This window comes from Elaeis guineensis, chromosome 9, assembly GCF_000442705.2.
Source record: "Elaeis guineensis isolate ETL-2024a chromosome 9, EG11, whole genome shotgun sequence".
Lineage (NCBI taxonomy): Eukaryota > Viridiplantae > Streptophyta > Magnoliopsida > Arecales > Arecaceae > Elaeis > Elaeis guineensis.
The window spans coordinates 1697228-1717944 of NC_026001.2; the positions used below are offsets into that span (position 1 = coordinate 1697228).

A 20717-nucleotide genomic window follows, 5' to 3' on the forward strand; every position below is an offset into this window, starting at 1 on the left:
TATCTTTGATGGTGCTCTTTGCGCAACCATTACTGGGGCTCGGCATCCAGCTTCATGTGCCCAACACGAAGCATTATCTTTATATATAGTAGATCATCAGCAGACGTATTTATGAAGCTGGAACAAGGCTTTCATTTATGAGAATAACATTGCCAATATGGACTCTAAGCTTGTACTGATTAAGCATCTACAAACCAGAGTTAAATGTGATAACAATTATGGTCCAGGCTATGTTTGTGGGTCATATCCAAGTTGAATCCATTTATGATTCAAGAGCAGAAATTAGTAATAAAACAGTGTAGGTCAACTGCAGTTGGATCAGATCAACTTGCTTTAGTTTCTCTACCTGGCTATTCTCCATATTTCTGATGGGAGTTTAGCATCTTCCTATTCCAAGGCCAAAAAAAAAAAAAAAGAGAAGGCAATGGGGTTTCTTTCTGTTTCGAGACAAAAGCAGTGGAGCAGAAGAGTATGTAATAAAAGGGGAATGGAGAAGAGGAAGGAAGAAAGAAAGGGTGAAAAGCTTCTCTTCTCAGGTCTAGAAGAGAGGACCTGATGAAGATGAGCTTCCCTCCAAAGGATCCAGCAACAATGGGCTCCTCCACCATAGATCCAGAAACATGGAGGACATCCACAACAGATCAGGCAACAACGAGATAATTTGATAGAGATCCAGTGACAAACAAGGTCATCCACAATCAGGGTGGGCAACAACAAGATCATCTGCTACAGACTTGGTGATGAACAAGGTTGTCCGCAACAGATTTGATGATTTGAGAGTCCTTCACACTGATCTGGTGATTAGGAAGCTGTTCAGCATGAATCTGGCATCAGCATGCTTCACCAACAACATGGATCTGGCAACATCTGGACCGCCTCTATAGATCTGGCAACGAATTCCCCTCCCTTTCTCTGGAGATCGTTAACTCAAAGATTTTTTTAATAAATATTTTAATCCAATTGGGCCGGTAGAAACTGGTTCGACCTTGCCAGGTTGAGCAATTCAATCGTATTCGAACAGATTTTTCAGAAACATGGGTCTCGGGATGGCATGACTGGACAGAGATCTTGGGTGACAGTTCGGGCGGGTTGCCCTAGTAGACCTGCCCAGGTCTCAGATCATTGGTCTAGATTAGCGAGGTTCAGATTCATCACTGCAAAGTCAAACATACTTGCACATTGAAGAATTTCTCTAAAAATGTGCACTGTAAATCAGTTGATGGGAGCAACCTACATCCTTCACAATCAAGCCAAACAATGCTTTGGACTTTTCTATCATTATCATCTAGCAAAAGGTGGTTAAGAACTACTTTGCCTTGCATTAGCATTAAAATCGCCAAGTTCAACTCTGAAGCAAATGTTCAGTCATACATTAAGTTGGCTGATCTTTTAGTAGATCTTCTACTTCAGAAACTGAAGTGTCCCTGAACGTATGAGATGCATCCACATTATTAACGGCAAGAGGAACTGACTTGCAGGCACAGAATATCAGTTTCCTTGGACTAATAATAGCATATCTTATTAGATACATTGTGTCCTTAGAATTGGAGAGCAGGAAATGCAAGCATGATGCATGACATAATTTTATATATCCCAAGAAAAGGAAACCACTGGGATATCTTTTGCAGTGATTACTGCAAACAAGTATAATAAAGATTCAGAACATGAAATCAGAAGGAATACCCAACCAACAGCTCAGTGAACATCCAAGAAGAAAAATACCTTGACACGAGAACCATGGGGTATAGGGGGTGAGCCATCAGCATTATTGGGCAGAAAAATCTCCCATACACCAAACTCATTCTGAAAATAATTAATCACCAACTTTCAGCATGTATATAAAATCAATTGGTGCAGGGATCTGTTAATAAAAATTGGAAGTTTTTATGCATTATAACAAATTTCCAGATTGTGCAAATGTGTTCTCAGGCACAAGAAAAATGTTAGTACATATACAAGATGTTAACAAGCAAAATATCATAAAAGATATCTATAAAGGACACTCTAAAACCTCCTTTAATGGAAGGAATCCATCAAGGAACCATTTCAGACCCACACCAGTGAAGCATGACAATCACTAGTACATCTATGGATAATGATCTATAATTACATAACTCCACAGCTGCCAGGTCATACTGTTTACCATTTTCAGGCTGATTTTTCATTCAACATGATAATGTCTTCCATCATGAAACATACAGTATATTTTAGTATATTTCAGGCTTTCTTCCGTAACATAGGATGAGTTTCTCAATAATGACAAAAACTAGCTTTTAAGCAAAAAAAATGACTCAGGAAAAGACTGAGTTCAACTTTGTGAATCACAAAAATTAATCTACAGAAAAATAGCAAATAAAGCACCTGCTAATATGAAGAGTTATTTGAGTTGCAAGGACATACATGATTCAAGAGACCCAGATTGAGAGAGTTTAAGTTTGAGATTCATAAATTAATCTACAGAAAATAGCAAACAATCGTGCATGCAAGGGTGAATAGTTACTAGAGATGCAAGGACATACCCGATTCATGACATCTGCATTGGGATTCCAATTGTTAAAGTCTCCAATGAGTGCTGCTGACTGAAAACCAAGATCAATAAGTTATTCTTTTTTAATCTAAGGTACACAGAAAATATATGACAAGCCAAAGTGTCGAGTAAAACTTCTTAGCTTGTAGGAAGCTATATTAATTGTTAGCAGCACACATTATATCCACATTAAAAATATAATGAATCTTGCAAGCACCATATATTAAATGTATCAGAAGTTGGAGTACACCAACAACTTCTCAACCAAGTGATCTTCATTTGTTCTGGTGTCACAGCTAAAAGTATAGTATTAAAAGGACAATTTAGAAAAGGATGGGGAGGAAGGTTAAAGGAGAGGTGATACTATAGATGGAAGATAAACTAAAGTGTAAAGAGAGCTAAAAATAAAGACAAAGAAAGCACAAACTTCATTAAAATCATAAGCAGCATTCCTATATAAAGCCCCCCTTAGTGTCCATATGTTCTTCCTGAGAATCTATTCTCAGGAGTGCATTAATGTTAGAAATAGAAGTATATGCCGATGCAACACATATATAAATAGGTTCAAGGTTCTATGAACCAGACTGAACCTCGGCATACCATACCATACCGGTAGACAACAGGTGTGTTGCAGGGGCATGATATACCGACACATGCTATAGGTGCTGTTCCAACTTAGCACCCTACCATGTATCAACATGGAAGCACACCATACCATGCCATGCTGCAACACACCAGTGAGACACCAATTCAGGACCTGATGTCAAGATGTAAAACTTTGAATAGATTGATTAAACCAGCAAAGCTACTTGTCACATTTATCCACGTGATTGTATCATAGACACAAGTAGCAAAACTCAGAAGTTAGATCCAGATGAAAATTACCAAAAGAACAAACCTTTGCTCCAGGGGCCCACTCCCGATAAGTAACACCATCAGCACTGGTGAAAAAGTGAGAAAACAAACAATTAGAGTCCTCAAATCAGTAAAAGCAATTATTTCTTAAATTTTAGTTAGATTACCATTGCTCAGACCCTGAAAAATATTACAAGCAGAATACAGAATAAGAATGATCATGCTTAATTAATAAACTGGTATCCTTCTCAAACAGTTAGAAAAAAAAACATTAAATTGTCATAAAGGTGTACATAAATATATGAATAAAAACTAGCATACAGCTATAAATATACTGCACTACAATGCAATGTTTTACGTCCCGATGGGACAAGGGGCAGCCCCAATCGTCCTATCCCATTTCTATAAGAAAACGAGACCAGGACGGGCTCAAAACTCCGAAACCCATCCTTGTAGGAAGAGAAGAAGAAAGAGGAGGAAATGAAGGAAAGATGAAAAAAGGGGAAAAAAGGAAGAAAAGAAGAAAAAGAAAAGAAAGGAGAAGAAAAAGGAAAGAAAAGAAAGGAAAGTAGAGATAAAGATTTAAAAGGAAGAAAGAAAAATAGGAAAAAGAAAAAAAAAAGAAAGGAAAGAATAAAGGGAGAGACAGAAGATATCCACTGGGATGCATAATTGGGACCGCAGTCGGGACAGAACAGGACAGCGGGACATCCCGTTCCATGGAGAAACCGAACACCTTTGTCCTACAGGATTTAAAACCTTGCTACAATGTAATGAGGGGAGCAAACGGGATATAGCCAACTCAAAAATCTCTCTCCTTTTAGAAGTTCTTCTCCAAAGATTCTATTTTGCAGGTTTTATACCATCATATTTCTGTTTCAGAATTAAAGCCAAGACAACAATGTAGCACTTATAATTATAAATGTGCAGGCGCACACATGCACATGCCTGAATTCACTTATGCACAAGCACAGTGATATTGACTTCTTTGTTTCTCTTACCTGCTTTTCACTATTGAAATTCCAGAATAGATACATAAAAATGAGGTGGAGATTGAATGCATGATTTTGTGACAGAAAGAAGGATATATGCATGTACAATATTATAGTTCTTGCACAACATATCTGGACATAAAGATTGATTTTCTTCAACCTGAATTAGAAATAAAAAGAATCAGCTGAAAGAAGATTTAAATCAAGTGAATGTGTCTTCATGATGATTTTCAGAATTTCGCAATGGAAGAAGAAATTGGCAACAAAAGGTTGTACAATTTGTATGTTCACATGTCTATCATGAAAATTGTAATAGCTGCTGAGGAGGTCTCCATGATGGCTCATATGCAACAAGAAAGAGATTATAGAAAGAAAATGGACGAACTTGTGATCTATTCATGTTCCTATATGTTTCAGCGGAATCTTAATTATATTCTCATAAATCAACTACCATTGTGGCACAAGTGATCTTTAACTAATTACATAGCACAACATTATTGAAAGAGATGAAGATTGGCACTGCTGAATGTAGTGAAATGCAACACGATTAAAGGCAAGAAGTATCGAATGCTTATGAGGAAAATATATATATATATAGGTTTTGAAAATTGATGGGGCTAAAGTGTATTTCAGAAGAAGGGAAAGAGATCCATGGTTGAACAGACAAAAGACAGAAAATTTACCTGCGGACAAAACCAAATTTCTCATAGCCACGGGAGAATGCATCCAAGCCACCTTCATACTGATCAATCAGCCCTCGCATATTCTTGTACTGGCTATATCTGTAGTTGAAGAATTAAACATAATGCAGTTCAAAATTCCAAATTCAATGTTAACAGCATTTTGGATAAGGAAGAAGATGAAGAATAAAAAGTTTTAAAAATAAATGAGTAATTCTTTAGGAGGGAAAAAGATAAGATGATGGATCACCACCTAACACATATTAGCTAGAGAAAACATAAACAAATCTTAAGTGATAATCTGACATATAATATGATGCATGTAATTCATCAGATTTAAACTTTCCATACACCATTTAGGTCACAAAAAAAAAAACAATAATATCATCCATAAATGTAAGACTCAAGATAGGTTAAACCGGTACTAGTACCCATACCAATAAGCCACCGGTTTAGTATGGTACTGACTCGGTACCGTACCACACTCTGCACAGCCCAGTATGCTGCTTCCAAACCAGCATTTTTTTGTTTTTTCAATTTTTTTGATATTTCATGATGTTTTATGAAGTTTTTTCATATTGAATAATGTTTGCTAAAGATTTTGAGTGATTTAAACATTAATTTGACATTTTTTGAGGTATTTTAACGTTCTTTCACGTGTCATTTCTTTTTTTCGTGCTTTTTGTTTATAAAATGCCTATAATTCAATGACAAATGTAATTAAAGAACATAAATCATTATATTCATAAAAAAGCAATAAGTTATAGAATATAAAGTTAATTTAAATATATAACGATGTCTAAAATCTTGTGGAGTGGTGATCTCTCCCATAAATATTAGGGTCTCTATCCACATGGCCCTTCAGTCATGTAAGCTCGTCGGGCTACTATAAAGCCTGGACAGTCCCTGTATGTGCTATGGCCTATGGGTGACGATGTCACTCTAGGAGTGATTTGCCCGATATCATGACCATGGAGCAATTCATCCGAATATGCCGATAGCAAATTCCGACCAGTTAGGTACTTCAGGCTCCATGAAATAGTAGCCGCTGGATGATGACATGTCTAAAGATCATGACCATAAGGAAAGCAATCGACCTATGAGTAAGAAGATCCCATATACGATTCTAAATCGGATACATCAAGGATCCTACCCCATGTGCTATGTCATTTGCAGCAGCTCATATCCACCATAACCTCAAGGATCCCATCTCATATATGCAATAATATCCTCGCAGTCTCTCAGTCATGCACCGTTTTCTTTATACTGCATGGCATGAGTGAACTAGAATTTTCCAGTAAATTGAAGACCATCCTAAGGCTATGAATGATGCGCCATTGTCTGACATCCTCCCTGGCCACCAGATGCATCATAGCAGCTACTCTCACATGACTCTAAGGGCTCCTTGGTGTCTACAATCTAACTCCACGCTCTCAACAAGGCCTTTCCTTTACCTTTCTTCCTAGCTGTTTTCTTTCCCGTCTTGCCCCGCTCTACCTAGCTCTACTGCAAGGATCAACCTTTTCCTCCTAACTAAATGAACCAGGTAGCATGCAAGCCTTGTTTGAGCATCTCTTGATCCAAGTGCAAGAAGGATGTCTCAGACATGGAATCATATCATGATCCACTCCTCACTGACCCCTCTCTGATCTACTAGATGTAAGCATAAGATGTTACGTTTTTCCCATCGCTCTGCATCTACCCTAGCCTCACCAGCTACAATATCAGCAGGTCATGGAGACAAGCCTAGCTCATTGAGCTCTAGCTCCCACTACCGGCCCTCAAGCCAACCAATCATCAGATCCTCATCATCCCAGACAAAATCTTTATGGAGTGGATCATTATACTTTAGCTCCACTTCCTCCTCAATGCTCCACATAGACGAGATCATTGAGGCATTTTTGCTTGAGATAGTCCCTCTATTTGAAGTGAATCATGATGGACCAGTCGTGCTCACAACCAATGGAGGACATGGTCTGTGAGAGGATCCAAATAGCAAGCCGCCTAAAGTTTCAAGCTAACCCCCTGAAATGAAACCACCACTTGATTGCAAAAGGCATTGAACAAAATTACATATAAGATGGTGGAAATCATAAAATGTCAACCTATCAACTAATAGCTATTGTTCATATGTAATATACCTAGATTGATCATGATGCTGCCCTCATTAAGCATAGCTTCTCATTCATCGAAGCTATGGAAGCCCTTCCTAAATAGTTTTGTCTATGCAAAAGAGACATGGCACACAACATTTGTAACAGCCCATGTTCTTGGGCCTGTAAACCCTTGACGGCCCATACAAAAAAAAACAAAACAAAACAAAAATAAAAGAAGAAAGCCGATGGGAGGAGGAAGACTCCTCATCGGAGTCTTCTTCCTCTCCTCTAGGAGTCCGAGTAAGGGTAGGAAATCTCCCTTATAAAACCCTCATTCCCTCCCTTAGGTATCTACAAAAGGTATTTTGAAGAGATTTTAAGAAATTTGAGGAATTTTTTTCAAGAGGATCCGTGAGTTCTTAGATGGGGAAAAAGGAGGTCGTCGGAGTTCTTCTCGACCGTCGGAGCAAGGTAAGCTCCTTTCCTACTCTTCTTCCTTCCTAAGCATCCTTCTTTTGCTGGCAACTGACGGCAAGCCGTTGAATTGGAGAAGAACAAGGCCATTCCTGTTTTTCTTATTTTTTCTCCCCTGTGTGCCACCGGCAACAGCCACCGTTGAGGCTATCACCGGGGCTGTGGATGCGTCGCCATCGGCTGCTGTCGGAGGGTGGCTGGAGTCGGCCCTCCTTGGCCGCATGAGGGTGAGAGGAGATGGAGGGGGACGATGCCCCTGTTTTGGACGAGGAAAAGGAAAAAGAAAGAAGAAGAAAGAAGAAAAAGAAAAGAAGAAAAAGAAAAAAAGAAAAAGAAAAGAAAAGAAAAAGAAAAAAAAGAAAAAAAAAGAGAAAGAAAAAAAAATAAAAAAAAAAGAGAAAATCTCCTCTCTCTCCTTTCTCTCTCTTTCCTCTCTCTATCTTCTCTCTATATTTTCTCTCTCTATATTCTCTCTCTATTTTCTCTCTCTAGACCTTTCTCTCTCTTTATGAATTTTGTCTCTCTAGAATCTTTCTCTTTCTCTCTCTAACTGCATCACAGACTCTAGGATAAACTTGAGATGAAAATAAGATGATTTGAGATTGCTCCAAAATTCGTGCAGTAGATCTTATCCCAGTCCGATCCTATTCGAAATTTATAACATTTGATTCATATTAAGTCATCCTGATAGGACCTCTGATAATCTCGACCATGATTGCCTCATCTGAAGGATACAAAAATTTTCTCTCTCTATTTTCTCTCTCCACTTTCTCTCTCTACTTTCTTTCTCTAAAATTTTCTCTCTCTTCATGAATTTTCTCTCTCTAGAAGTCTTATGGATCAGTGGAGGATCCAGATACTTGGATAAATCCTAAATTTGGTTAATCCTGAGAGAGGTCCTAGATTTGTGTTATTAGGATCGATTATCAGATAATTTTTTTTATATATGATTTTTATATTTGATCAGGATTATGAAGAGATGATTGTCTGCATATGATATCGAGTGGAATATTTTGTTAGAGACATTCATAAATCAAAGAAGAACATTGATTTTTGATGCTTGGATCAGTCACCGGTAAAGGTAAGAATCCATGTACATGATCATCATTATGTATGTTATTTTACTGTTGGTTTTATCTCATTGATTTTGCATCATTGGATTTGAGATCGATGAATTTTTTATACCTGAGAAACTGTTATCTATTTATGTGATTTTGAGCATGAATATGTTATATCAATACATATGTATCAGCGATTAATGGCATGATTATATGGGCATGACATATTTATTATACTGCAAAATTTGAATTGATTGATGAAGTCAAATATTATAATTTCATGAAAATGAAAAGAAAGAGAAATATGGTTTGGACTGGCCTTGTCATGTGAAATAGCCTGCCAGGAGCTTATACCTGGGACAGCCCCCACAGACTTATGTGTGGAAGAATCTGATCCGAGAAAGATCATGAATGATTTGATCCGAGAAAGATCATGGCCACTTTGATTCGAGAAAGATCATGAATATTTCGATCCGAGAAAGATCACAGAAATCGATCCGAATAAAAGATCGTCGCATGATCCTGGTAGTCCAAAGCCAAAGCCAAAAAGAAAAAGATTAAAGACGATGTGATAATAGAAGAAAAGAGAAAGATAAGACATAAAACAATCGTTGAATAAAATTGTTTCACTTATTAACATATGATAATGCATCTCTTTTGATAAAACAGATAATCTATAAATGTTTACAATATTATGGACAGTGAACATCGGCTTTTATGTATTATTGCTTATCTTTATTTTCAGATTATATTATTATATTGGTGTGATATGGGAATTCTTACTGGGCTGTAAAGCTCACACCCCTTCATCTTTCTTTTCTTTTCAGAGTTACAAGATGTCCATGGTTGGCTATGGTATGGATTTGTGAGTGAGCGGATGCATAGATAGGTACCGTTGATACCTGATCAGAGGATTGAAGGAATGTTAATTGTAATTATGCAAGTTTTATGAATTATTATTGAAATTAAATATTATGGTTGATAAGATTGTAATGATTTAATTTGGCCTTGCATATTCTTTAGGGCTTGCTCTAAGGAGTGTGCGGCCATCACGTATCCGATCCGGATATTGGGTTCGGGGCGTGACAACATTATAATACATTGAATAAATTGTTAATGATTGAAGACAAACCCCATCTAAATTAACTAACTTCCTCAAGATGCTACGCCATAACATCTAGATCAAGCTCCATCTTGTATATGATACCATACAGGGCAGACAAAAGTTTGTTGTCAATTGCAATACCAAGGATGTTATACTGGACTATGGGTTCAAGTAGCAAGCAACATAATGACAACTGTTTTAGTACAACATGATCAACTAGAAGACTAGACAATGAACAACCATTTTAATATATATTCTTACGTGCTAGATGCAACTCCCTATCCATTTGATAGTCTCACCTCTATTCGATGATGTCTATATACTCATAATCATAAGCATTCATTGGATCTGTCTACCTGATATATTCCTTGGCAACCATAATCATAAGCATTCATTGGATCTGTCTGCCTGATATATTCCTTGGCAACCATCATCATATGATAAAGGAAGCTCATCTACAAGTACCTCTCACGACCCACGTCCCGATGCACGGCATATAAAGGCTTGATAGCCTTCACAATCCTCTCAACCCACTTTCAAAACTGCTAGCTCATCACCAAGCCCTCCCTTGCATATCTACTCTCCTACCACTTGGTACTAACAAACATCGAACGCAGACTTATCTTCTACTCAAGAAGGCTATCAAGTGCAAATAATTAATGGCAAACCCTGTAACATCTGACCTCAATATTTCTCCCACAGTAAACTTCCTCGTCATAACCATGACCCATGTGTAATTGTAGATAGACCTAATGATGGACTGAGCCATCTCCACAATCTACCTGATCTTGTGAATCTTCTCGATGTCCATCAGTATGAGGTCGATGTAGTGTGCAGCACATGATATTTAGAAAATGTGGGTAGCATCTCCATCAATGTCACAGGCAGTATTATACTATGGCTTATTATCAGTACGTACATGACATTTTGCTCTTCCACTTGATCCATGACATCTTCCATTAGTTTAAGAATGCACCGTATATTGTGTACTTTATTTGAAGCATCAATTAACTTATGAAAAAAAGATTTTTATATCACAATAAGTCAGGAAGTTGATGATGCTTCGTCTGTTGGAACTCATCCACCCATCATACATCATCAATCCATAGGTACCCCACCTGCTCCAACATGGTGCCATCCAGTTCTAAAGATCCTCCTTGTTGTCAAAGAGCTCATCATAGATATCTTTTGGTCCTGCAAGATCCACACCTTATCCTGCTCTCTGCATCAAGGTGATCACAGATCAGTAGTATGTATTGCCTACCGCATCCGTTGGAATGTAGTAGAAATGGAACCAGGACGCAATAGCTCTCTGCATATCTTCTTCTTATCCTTACCAACATGGTACCAATATTTTGCTAAGTCACATCCCCACTAAAGAAGGCATGTGGATCAAAAGTGTGGATGGTGCTCCGTGGTGGTTATCTCCCTGGAGGATTTCTTGCGGCCCCTAATGCCAAACACTCCAAAGTCCCAATACCTCCCACATCTACTAACAATCTTCCTGATTAAGAAGGCCCTCCTAAACTTTGGCCCTACCAAGTCGGCCCTGGAACCAAAGCTTGACTTATACTGTAAGGGTCCGAATCAAGCCCTCTATCTAGCGACCTCATCCTGCTGCCACTAATCATCCAGACTCATCTAGATGGTAGCCTCGATCTGTACCTCATCATCTAGAATAAAGCCCTCCTGACATCCTAAAGTGATAGGAAAGTGGTCCTACTACTCGACGATCCACCTCCACTCTCTTCTAGGCAGCCCTCTCCTTCAATGCTTTAGAATCATTGAAGTACTTCATCAGTTGTCGGACCTCTTGAGGGCAGTTCCAGTATATTAATACATCAAGATAACCACCCGCAAGATGTTGCTTCGACCAAGCTATGCCATCCCCTCTGAACTCAATGCCGTACCACTTGCACCTTTAATGGTGCCGCTCTGAGAGCATGACATTATGATCCCAGCCAACGTCATGCTCCAACTTGTCCCTAGATGGATCCATTCCTAACAGAACTAAAAACATATCAAATATTTTTATTTTAGCTAATGTTTAGATAATTAACACATGTAGTACTAAATTCTTAAAATTTTTCACCTAATTAAATAATTTTAATTATTTTTTAAGTAATTCAATATTTAACTAAAAATATCTAGATATTCTATTTTAATTAAAAAAAAGCAAAACCATAATAGGATGCTACATTTATTATTATCTCAGTGTATCGTTATTTACTTATTTTTTCAAAAATAATGAAATTTCAATATGCAATGAAAAATATATTTTCTATTTCACAATTTATCTATAAAAAGTACTATTTTTATAATTTTTGTATTATTTTTATTTTTTATTAAATTTTTGATAAAAAATATAATTATTAAATATATATATAATTTAGAAATTTATTTTGAGCTTCCATATAGAATCCTGTCCTAGATGCTATATATATTTTTTTGGGCATGCATGGAAGGCCACTTAATTAAAATTTGGACCTATGTCACTACTCACGTGATTATGCCCAAACTTGAATAAATAACATAAAATTTTTATCGAGAGTAGAATTCATACCCCCGAAGATTTTGTAGTGATTTTTTAAATTTTTTATTCCAAAAATATTTTTGATTTAAAAAATTATAGATTCAATATAAAAAACTATGATCTTGGAGTCATAGTGTATATCTTCCCTAGATCCACAACATATTGTTAAATGAAACCAAAATACAAATATGTAATATGACCTCCCCCTATTTTTTCAATTTACAGATAATTCTTAAGCTCAAAATAAAGAAAAAAAAATATGTAAAACCAAGTGAGAAGAAGCTGCATTACCTGATTTCAGCAAGATCCCAGGCTGAAATCCACTAAGATGGCTTAGATTTGGGCTATTTCAATTTTCTTAGAAAAAGATTGTGTGCAAGGCAAGATGGGGGTGCTGCAGGGGGGTGTTGCTGAGAACCTCTCATTGGGGTTCTCGGTGGCCTCTATTATTGACCCCTTACTTCATTGGCAAGAGGGGGTTGTCATGCATGCGGCATGCGACGAGGATGCACACCAGACATGCGCAGGGTGCGAATGTGGGCGAATTGGTTCAATACCATGTCCGAACCAGTGCAAACCATCCTGTTATTGGTACCGCTCCGAACCAACCGATTCAAAGCGGTTCGAGTGACTTTCCGATTCGAGAGGCCAAATCAGAATCAAAGGCCAAATCGTCCCGGTTTGGCCCCAAAATGGTTTAGTATGCCCCATACCACCTGGTTGGGGACGGCACGACATATCTTACCATGAATACTTAAGGCTATGTGTGTCTAGTTTTATATCAAGTTTTGTTAATTGTTGCTATCACATGCATGCATGTTTACCTTGGTGCACTTGAATGTACACACGACAAATTGCAGCATTTTATGGCTTCCGACATATTAATTTAAACTTCCATCCATAAATGGGTAAAAGTATAGCCTTTTTGATTTTTTTTTTTAAATCTTGATGATTTAGATTACCTACTGTTGGGCATAAAATACCCTCAGCCGAAGTTCTTGGTGGGATCGACCCTCGCGAGTCTCTTCCATTTTTCGACAACTGTTGGTGAACCCCCGTCACTTCGCCCGGACTCCTACGGGAGCCGAGCTCCGTCTGCGAGTTCTACAGCAAGGAAGACTTCGCCCGGACTCCTACGGGAGCCGGGCTCCGTCCGCGATTTCGGCAGCAAGGAAGACCTCTCCCGGACTCCTACGGGGGCCGGGCTCCGTCCGCGATTTCGGCAGCAAGGAAGACCTCTCCCGGACTCCTACGGGAGCCGGGCTCCGTCCGCGATTTCGGCAGCAAGGAAGACTTCGCCCGGACTCCTACGGGAGCCGGGCTCCGTCCGCGATTTCGGCAGCAAGGAAGACTTCGTCCGGACTCCTACGGGGCCGAGCTCCGTCCGCGATTTCGGCAACAAGGAAGATTTTGCCCGAACTCCTACGGAAGCCGGGCTCCGTCCGCGATTTCTGCAGCAAGGAAGACCTCGTCCGGACTCCTACGGGAGCCGGACTCCGTCCGCAATTTTGGCAGCAAGGAAGACTTCGCCCGGACTCCTACAGGAGCGGGCTCCGTCCACGACTTCTGCCGCTGGTAAGCCTTGTCCAGACTCCTACGGGAGCCGGACTTCATTTTTGATTTCAATTGCAGGAAGTCTCCGCCCGGACTCCTACGGGAGCCGAACTCCGCCTACGACCCCCAACGGCAAGAAGACCTCGTCCAAACTCCTACGGGTGTCGGGCCTCGCTACTGACTCCAACCGAACTTCGGCCAACAAGTCTGGATCCCCTGACAAGCCACAATAACGGACACCACTGCTCCACTCTCTGCGGCGGACCCTGCGTAGCCCCATTACTCCCTGACAGGCTGTATTAACGGCCATGACCCTGCTCCACTCCCTGCGGCGGATTCTGTGCGAGTCCCCCACTCCCTGACGAGTCACGACAGCGGACGCCGCTCCAGTCTCCGTAACTGATTCCACGTGGCGAGCCACGGCGATAGCCACGACCCGACTCCACTACCCTCCGCAATAAATTCCTCCTAACTCTGGGCGGCCCACTACCAGACGGTTACAGGCGTCGCTATCAATCTGTTGCCCCCTCCGTCTATAAAAGGGAAACCCCAGATACGTTATTCTATAAGCTCTCATTTTTACCTCAAAACTCTGCTAAATTCTCCGTTCGAGCACTCCATTCTTGTTGAGGCAGAGAACTGATTTGAGCATCGGAGGATCTTGCCGGAGCAACCCCACCTTCGGTTTAGACTTCCTTTGCAGGTCCCGACGGCGACCGCGACTCCCTCGACACCAGCTTCTCCGGCGCAAGCGGATTTTTGCACCAACAGGATTGACGCTAGAGGAAGGGGTCCTGTCTTCGCAGTACCCTTGTTCTTAAAGGAGCGCTCAACGGAGCCGCCTCCGATCGTCTCCTCCGACACCCACTCCTTTCCCCCACGGGATCCTCGCCTGATGCCTTCTCGCGAAGCATCTGCACAGCTACCCACGGCCTCCGCAGCCATATCCCAGACCCCGATCTCGCCTTTGGTTTCCCAGGCCCCGCATTCTCCGGCTATGGTCGCCAGCATGGAGTGGCCGGACGATCGGCCTCCGACGGATTCCGCCAATACCATCTCGGGAGGATCCCGACAGGAAACGACCAATATACCGGCTGTATCCCCCAAGCGACAAAAGACTGAAGAGCCCATAACCTTTACCGAAGAAGACACTCAGGAAGTCCAATTCCCTCATAACGATGCGGTCGTAGTTTCCTTGAATATAGCAAATTATGACATCCGTCGCATTCTTGTCGACAATGGAAGTTCGGCCGACATCTTGTTCTACGACGCCTTTTCAAGAATGTCCACTCTTGACGGTCATCTGAGGCCGATCAGCTCCCCCTTGGTAGGGTTTACCGGCGACGCCGTTCCGACGGAAGGAATAATAACTTTGACTGTGGCCGCAGGTCAATATCCAAGGCAATCCAGGGCTCTAGTGAATTTCTTGGTGGTGAAGGCGCCATCCGCCTATAATGCGATCCTCGGCCGACCTGGCCTCAATGCTCTCCGAGCCGTCGTATCGACCTACCACTTGAAGTTGAAGTTCCCCACCAGCCAGGGGACCGGAGAGGTCGGGGAGACCAAGCCCTGGCCAGACACTGCTACAATATAACCTTGCAAAGAGGCGATCAATCTGACTCCTGCCCCGTCGATGGACTGGACGCTCGCGATGACCTCACCGAAGAGAGGGGTGCCCCAATCGAAGATCTGGTACCAATCCCTTTGAACGACGGGAACGCGGAGCATGTGGCAATGATCGGCTCCAACCTAGGGGAGGAGGTGCGGACGCGTCTCATTGATTTTCTACAAAAGAATGCGGACATTTTCGCTTGGGTTCCAGCAGACATGCCGGGGATCGACACAGAAGTCATGGAGCATCATCTGGCCATCGATCCAAAGCATCGACCGACGAAAGAGAAAATCCGAAGTCATGCTCCGGAGAGGCAGAAGGCGATAGCCGAGGAAGTGGATAAGCTCCTCAAGGCCGGATTCATTAAGGAAGTCAATTATCCTGATTGGATTTCTAACGTTGTCCTGGTCAAAAAGGCAAACGACAAGTGGAGGATGTGCATAGACTTCAAAAAGCTGAATAAGGCCTGTCCGAAGGACAGCTACCCCCTTCTCAGAATCGATCAACTGGTGGACGCGACCTCGGGCCATGAGCTCCTCACCTTCATGGACGCGTTCTCCGGCTATAATCAAATTAGAATGGCGCCGAAAGATGAAGAAAAGACAACTTTCATCACTAATCGTGGCCTTTACTGTTACAGGGTCATGCCTTTCGGCCTCAAGAATGCGGGCGCAACCTACCAGTGGTTGGTGAACAAAATCTTCAAGGAGCAGATCGGCCGTAACATGAAGGTCTACGTGGACGACATGCTCGTAAAAAGCAAATCTTTCAGAGATCATGTCGCCGACCTCGAGGAGACCTTCGACGCTCTCCGAAAATATAGAATGAAGCTGAACCCAACTAAATACACTTTCGGCGTAACCTCAGGAAAGTTCCTGGGTTTCATGGTATCAGGGCGCGGGATCGAGGCCAATCCAGAGAAAATTCGCGCCATCCAAGAGATGGCCGCCCCAAAGTCGATAAAAGAGGTTCAGCGCCTCACGGGGAGGATAGCGGCCCTTAATCGCTTCGTCGCAAGGTCAGTCGAACGGTGCTTGCCCTTCTTTCAAACCCTCAAGCAGCCAAAGAACTTCTGTTGGACCTCTGAGTGCCAACAGGCGTTCGAAGAATTAAGGAGCTACCTTGGATCACCCCCGCTGTTGGCAAAGCCTGAACCTGGGGAGGAACTAATTTTATACCTGGCGGTCTCTCCCATGGCCCTCGCGGCCGTCCTTGTCAAAGAAGAAACGAAAGTCCAGCGGCCGATCTACTATGTTAGCCGCGTGTTGAGGGACGCCGAGACCAGGTACACCAAACTAGAAAAATTGACTTACACCTTGTTGATTGCAGCCCGGAGACTCCGACCCTACTTTCAAGGACACACCGTGACACTACTCACCAACCAACCAATCAAGGCGGTTTTGCATCGGGCGGACACCTCCGGGAGGATGGCGAAATGGGCGATCGAGCTCACGGAATTCGACATCCACTATCAACCCAGGCTAGCAGTAAAGGCCCAAATACTGGCAGATTTCATAGTAGAGTGTATCATCCCAGAAGAGGCTGAACCTGAACAAAGCGAAGTTGACGACCTGAAGTCCCAACCGAACTCCCCCGAAGAAGAGGCCGATCCCGCTAATCGCTTTTGGGCCCTTTATGTGGACGGATCTTCCAACATGTCAGGCGCAGGTGCGGGCCTGATCTTGGTCAGTCCGGAGGGAGTCATCGCGGAATACACTCTACGTTTCGAGTTCCCCGCAACAAATAATGGAGCGGAATACGAAGCTCTGATCGCAGGACTAAGGATCGCCAGAGAACTGGAAATAAGTCAGCTCCGGGTGCACAGTGACTCTCAGCTGGTGGTGGGGCAGGTCAGCGGGAGTTACGAAGCGCGGGAGAACAGTATGGCCAAATACCTTGAGAAGGTAAAGGAGCTCACCCCCACCTTTAGCAGCTTCAACATTAGACAGATCCCAAGATTGGAAAATACCAGGGCTGACCTTCTCTCCAAGCTGGCGACATCGGCTCCAACCGAATTGCCCAAAGGCGTACTCTTTGAAGTTCTAAAACACCCGAGTACAGAAGAACCGCGGCCCGTGATGGAGATTGACCGCGAGCCCAGCTGGGTCGACCCGCTGATAATCTATCTCAGAGATGGAGTTCTCCCCCAGGATGCGAAGGAAGCTCGGAAGCTCCGAAATCAAGCCTCCCGGTACATCCTTTATGAGGGCAAATTGTACAAGAGATCATACTCCTTGCCCCTCTTGAAATGTCTCCGGCCCTCGGAAGCTGACTACGCCTTGTGGGAAGTACATGAAGGAATTTGCGGAAACCATTTGGGGGCTAGATCTTTATCCCACAAGTTGCTCCGCCAAGGATATTACTGGCCAACGATGCATCATGATTCGATTGAATATGTCAAAAAGTGTGATCGGTGCCAGAGATACGCCAACGTCCAGAGACAGCCCGCCACCGAGCTCACACCCTTGAGTGCCCCATGGCCTTTTGCGCAATGGGGGATGGACATACTTGGCCCCTTCCCCATGGCGTCTGGGCAAAGGAAGTTCCTCTTTGTAGCGATCGACTACTTCACCAAATGGGTTGAAGCCGAACCACTAACGAAAATCACAGAAGCAAAAGTGCAAGATTTCGTCTGGAAGTCGATCGTGTGTAGGTTCGGTCTGCCTAGAACCCTAATCACTGATAATGGACGGCAATTTGCGGGAGCAAAATTCGTCGAATTCTGTGAAGATCTAAACATCTCCCATAACTTCACATCAGTAGCCCATCCCCAGGCGAACGGCGAAGCTGAGGTGACCAACAGAACCCTTTTGCAGGGGATTAAAACAAGGCTTGAAAAAGCGAAGGGAACTTGAGCGGACGAACTTTATCATGTGTTGTGGGCGTATCGAACTACCCAGAGGCTACCTACGGGGAGACCCCTTTTGCTTTAGCCTTCGGTGCGGAAGCCGTCATCCCGATCGAGCTTAAACTCCCATCGGCACGAGTCGTGGCGTTCGACGAACATCAAAATTCGCAAAGTCTTAGAGCCAACCTCGACCTGCTGGAAGAAAGACGGGAGATAGCTCAGGTTCGAATGGCAGCCTACAGACAGAAAGTCGCTCGATATTACAACGCCCGGGTCAAGAACAAAGCCTTTAGAGCGGGAGATCTAGTGCTTCGACGAGCCGCTGTCTCGCAACCTCAGGACCGAGGGAAACTCGCCCCAAATTGGGAAGGACCGTATGAAGTCAAAGAAGTAGTCCGGCCCGGAACTTATGATCTTAAGGAACTCGGAGGAGCCGACCTCCCACGACCGTGGAGCTCGAAAAACTTACGGATGTACTACCAGTAACTTCGTTTTAATTGAAAATTGCATACCTATATGTCTTTGGACAATTCAAACAAACTGTATCAAAAACGAAAGGGAAACCTCGTCCCGACAAAGCGAAGGCCCGGTTCCATCTAGACCGGATGGGGGGAGAGACCCTGCAACACCCATATGTGCCCCCACAGCCCTGTTAGGGACAGGAGGAGAACCTCGCCCTAACTTGAGCAAAGTCGAAGGCCCGATTCCATCTAGACCGGATGGGGGAGAGGCCCTGCAACGCCCATATGTGCCCCCACAGCCCTGTTAGGGACAGGAGGAGAACCTCGCCCTAACTTGAGCAAAGTCGAAGGCTCGGTTCCATCTAGACCGGATGGGAGGAGAGGCCCTACAATGCCCATATGCGCCCCCACAGCCCTGTTAGGGACAGGAGGAGAACCTCGCCTAACTTGAGCAAAGTCGAAGGCCCGGTTCCATCTAGACCGGATGGGGGGAGAGGCCCTACAACGCCCATATGCGCCCCCACAGCCCTGTTAGGGACAGGAGGAGAACCTCGCCCTAACTTGAGCAAAGTCGAAGGCTCGATTCCATCTAGACCGGATGGGGGGAGAGACCCTGCAACGCCCATATGCGCCCCCACAGCCCTGTTAGGGACAGGAGGAGAACCTTGCCCTAACTTGAGCAAAATCGAAGGCCCGATTCCATCTAGACCGGATGGGGAGAGAGGCCCTGCAACGCCCATATGCACCTCCACAGCCCTGTTAGGGACAGGAGGAGAACCTCGTCCTAACTTGAGCAAAGTCGAAGCCCGGTTCCATCTAGACCGGATGGGGGGAGAGGCCCTGCAACGCCCATATGCGCCCCCACAGCCCCGTTAGGGACAGGAGGAGAACCTCGCCCTAACTTGAGCAAAGTCGAAGGTCCGGTTCCATTTAGATCGGATGGGGGAAGAGGCCCTGCAACGCCCATACATGCCCCCACAGCCTTGCTAAGGACAGGAGGAAAACCTCGCCCTAGATTGAGCGAAGTCGAAGGCCCGGACTCCTACGGGAGCCGAGCTCCGTCCGCAACTTCTACCGCAAGGAGGACTTCGTCCGGACTCCTACGAGAGCCGGACTTCGCACCTTACTTTAATTGCAGGAAGACTCCGCCCGGACTCCTACGGGAGCCGGGCTCTGTCCGCGACTCCAATCACAGGGAGGATTCCATCCGGACTCCTACGGGAGCCGGGCTTCGTCACCAACTTCAACTGCTGGTGATCTTCGTCCAGACTCCCATAAGAGCCGAACTTCGCCCTGACTTCGCCTACGGGAGCCGAACTCCCGTAGCCTCGCTGAGAGCGGAGAAAAATTCCAAGCGAAAAAAAAAAGGAAGGCGATGGACCACATCAGCGACGATTGGAAAACAAACAGCGTCCAAGGTGCAGAGAACCCTATCACAGCAAGGATTGGGACTCCCATCAGGAGTCCCAGCTTTCAAGAAAACTTTCGACGCAAAATAGGACAACTTCCTCAGGGTGACAGAAGCTCGGACCTCCGAGCTCAAGCCCTGAGGGGGACACCAAACCCGAATGGCCCCAGGCGAGCCTGCGGCCACCGACGGAAAAGATGGGTTGATACGATGGCAACCGGGTATCTTCGAATGACGTAAAAGTCGAAAAGGAGCTCGACAAACGACAATTCAACACGGATAAAAGGGCACCGGTGACCTTAGGACGATGTCAAAAAAAAAAAGGGGGGAAGAGAGAAGAAAGAAGAAGAAGGAAGTTCGACAGACAACAATTCGATGCAAGGTGCGGACGAGGTAACAAAATCTCTTTCTTATTTTTCAACTAACAAGATGTACGTTACAAAACCCGGAGGGCCAGAAAAGAATACATTATTACAAGGCTTGAGAACACGGCTTGGAAAGGACACACCGGAGG

The 20717-nt window shown here is 43.6% G+C and overlaps 1 protein-coding gene across 2 annotated transcripts in view; it reads right to left on the reverse strand.

The window, feature by feature from the left end:
* Positions 1-20717, reverse strand: part of LOC105058934 (1,4-alpha-glucan-branching enzyme 1, chloroplastic/amyloplastic) — a 46569-nt gene that overhangs the window by 19073 nt on the left and 6779 nt on the right. For both annotated transcript variants that reach the window (XM_010942021.4, XM_073243849.1), the window contains exons 4-7: positions 5058-5156; positions 3426-3468; positions 2520-2579; positions 1723-1803 (exon numbers count right to left, since the gene is read on the reverse strand). In XM_010942021.4, the coding sequence (XP_010940323.1) occupies positions 1723-1803; positions 2520-2579; positions 3426-3468; positions 5058-5156 (283 nt within the window). The remainder of the gene's footprint in view (positions 1-1722; positions 1804-2519; positions 2580-3425; positions 3469-5057; positions 5157-20717) is intronic.